The sequence below is a fragment of the Corvus brachyrhynchos genome, unplaced genomic scaffold (assembly GCF_000691975.1).
Source record: "Corvus brachyrhynchos isolate BGI_N302 unplaced genomic scaffold, ASM69197v1 scaffold200, whole genome shotgun sequence".
Lineage (NCBI taxonomy): Eukaryota > Metazoa > Chordata > Aves > Passeriformes > Corvidae > Corvus > Corvus brachyrhynchos.
In genome coordinates this window covers 5,406,419-5,408,946 of record NW_008236184.1, presented here as the reverse complement: position 1 = coordinate 5,408,946, position 2,528 = coordinate 5,406,419, and the positions used below count along the sequence as shown (strand labels likewise).

The 2,528-nt window shown below is 57.5% G+C and overlaps 1 protein-coding gene across 1 annotated transcript in view; it reads right to left on the bottom strand.

Annotated features, from left to right (window-relative positions):
- Positions 1-1,354: 1,354 nt before the first annotated feature.
- CLN6 (ceroid-lipofuscinosis, neuronal 6, late infantile, variant) overlaps positions 1,355-2,528 on the bottom strand; it is a 5,825-nt gene continuing 4,651 nt past the window's right edge. The window contains exon 6 of the mRNA XM_008637422.2: positions 1,355-1,751. Within this exon, the coding sequence (XP_008635644.2) occupies positions 1,463-1,751 (289 nt within the window). The 3' untranslated portion in view covers positions 1,355-1,462. The remainder of the gene's footprint in view (positions 1,752-2,528) is intronic.

Genomic DNA, 2,528 nt, shown 5'->3' with positions numbered 1-2,528 from the left:
CTGCTCCCAGCGCAGCTCCTGCTCCTCCTGGGAAAAGGGATCTTCCCGAGCCTCGGGATGGGGCTTTGGGGTTGTTTGGGGCCGCGCTGCTTGGGCACAGCTTTGGTAATCCCAAAGAGCCACACTGAGCTTTGCTGCCGGGAGAGGAGGAAAATCCAGCCCCGCTGGAATTTTCTGGGGCCTTTGGGGAAGGGTGAGGGGGATTTATGGATCTTCAGGAGGGTTTGTAGGGGACGGAGGTCGGGATGTGCCCCTGAAATACTCACGGACAGGTGGAGAAGGTTTAAAAGCTCTGTGAGGTTTTATTTATTAGGATTGAATACCCAGAGGGGGATGAAGCACCTGGAGCCAGGCGTGGTGGACAGCCAGACCCACGGACAAAATATTTACTGGCCACACACGGACTGGACCCTTCCCAGTGACCATCCAAGGTCCCTAAACCCGCTGGGATGGAGCTGCTCCCTTCAGCGCTTCCCGTGAGTCACCGAGCTTCTCCCACGTTTTTATTCCGTGTTTCCCTGGGAGCTTTCCTCCTTCCCCCGCCGGGGCTGCGTCACGCGAGCTCTGACAGGGATTGTTCAGACCTGACGGGTCCCGGGGATGCAGCGGGAGCTGCGGGAGCTCCATCCCCGCGGCTGGAGAAGGGGGAGCTGCCCAGGCATCACCCCCTCCCTGATGCTCCTTTTGGGCCGCGTTTTTGAGGAATTCTGAGGAATTCTCCTGTCTGAGCGAGAGCTGGAGGTGCTGCTGCACCGACCCTTGAAATCCACCCCCTGCCTGATGGATTTTGGGGCCGTTTGTGGGGAATTGGCCCTTTTGTGAGAGCAGGAGGTGCTGCTGCACAGATCCCTGGAGTTCAGCCCTGCCTGATGGATTTTGGGGCCGTTTGTGAGGAATCCTGAGGAATTCTCATCTTTTGAGCAAGAGCTGAAGGTGCTGCTGCACAGATCCCTGGATTCAGCCCCTGCCTGATGGATTTGGGGCCGTTTCTGGGGAATTGGCGTCTCCTACCCCGTTCCTGTGCGGGGCAGCGCGGGACCAGCCCCGCGAGGCTCCCTGGGCTGCAGGGAGCAGCTCCGAGCGCGGATCCCTGCCCGTGGCTGCTCCTCCGGGAGCAGCCTGGGAGGAGCAGCTCCGGCTCCGTGCCGGGAAACCACTCCCATTCCAGGCCGGGATGATGATGGGAATGTCGGGACTCAGCAGGAGCCAGGAGGGATTTGGTGACCTGAGGAAGTCCAGCGCGGAGCTGGGCTGTGGAATCGGGAGGGCAAACTCAGGGAAAGCCACCGTGTTAAATTAACCCTGTTTTTTTTTTGGGAACCCCGTCCGTGGCCCGGAGTCATGACACAGCAGCTACCGCTGGTCAGGAATTTATTCGAAATACATCAATCTACATTAGAAAAACTAGAGTTCTATTGCCCCCCTCCCCTCCCCTTTCCAAACCCCTCTCAAATATCAAAACTCAGAAGCTCTCCCTGGCCGCGTGGAGGTTGCTCATGTGCAGCGTGTAGAAGGCCCAGGGCTCGGGGATGTAGATCACGCCGGGGTATTTCTTCCTGAGGATTTTGTCGTTCCAAAGCCACCCCACCCAGCCCGCGATGAGGAGCAGGGCGATGATGAAGGAGTAGAAGAGGAAGAGCCCGTTGCTGTCCAGCACCAGCCCCTTCCGCTTCTGGTGCATCACCAAAGCCATCATGGCGAAGAAGGTGAAGATGTAGAGGATGAAGATCTGGCCCTCTGTCACCAGGTACCTGCCGAGGAAAAGCACCTCTGGGGACCCCGGGGGAGCAGGGAGAGCAGCATTCCCAGCTTCCCTGGGATCTGCTCCTCATCCCGACAAAGCTGTGCTGCTTCCTCTCCCTGATTTATTTTCACATTCCTTATCAGGAACTGAAGACCTGAGCTGTGGCCTTGGGAAGAGCATGGATACAGGGAAGCATTCCCAGATGGGAGAAGCTGCTGGGCTCAGTTTGTGGCTGGGATGCTCCAAGGCAGAGCCAGAGCCGGATTCAGGCTCCAATTTGGGGATCTTGTGCTCATTTAGCCCCAAATCCACTGCTGGGGAATGGAAAATCCACTCCATTTCCAGCTGTCTTTAAAGCCAAGGATGGATGTTGTCCTAAAAATACCGTCTGGGAGAAGGGCTCTGACTCCTCCTGGAGCCAGAATTCCAGGGGGAAGGGATTTGCTTTGGATATGAGGTGTGTCCAGGTGCTCTTTAAAAAGCAGCATCACAAATCCTTCCCGGAGCGGGGAATTCGCCCTTGCTCTGCCCTGCCTGGGAGGCAGCAAGGGAAGGAGGAATTGCACTCCTGGCTCTCCAACCCCACAGAGATCCACCTTGATCCATCCAAAGGAAGTGCAGGGGAGCTGACCAAATCACCCGGCTGATTCTGAGTCTCCCAAAGGAATTTCCTGTGGGAAAGCTGCCTCAGCAGGGGGTAGAGGCTGCTGGAAATGGGAAATGGGAACTGGATCAGCCTCGCTCCTGAGGCCACGGCAGAGAGAGAGGAGGCAGCGCCGGAGCA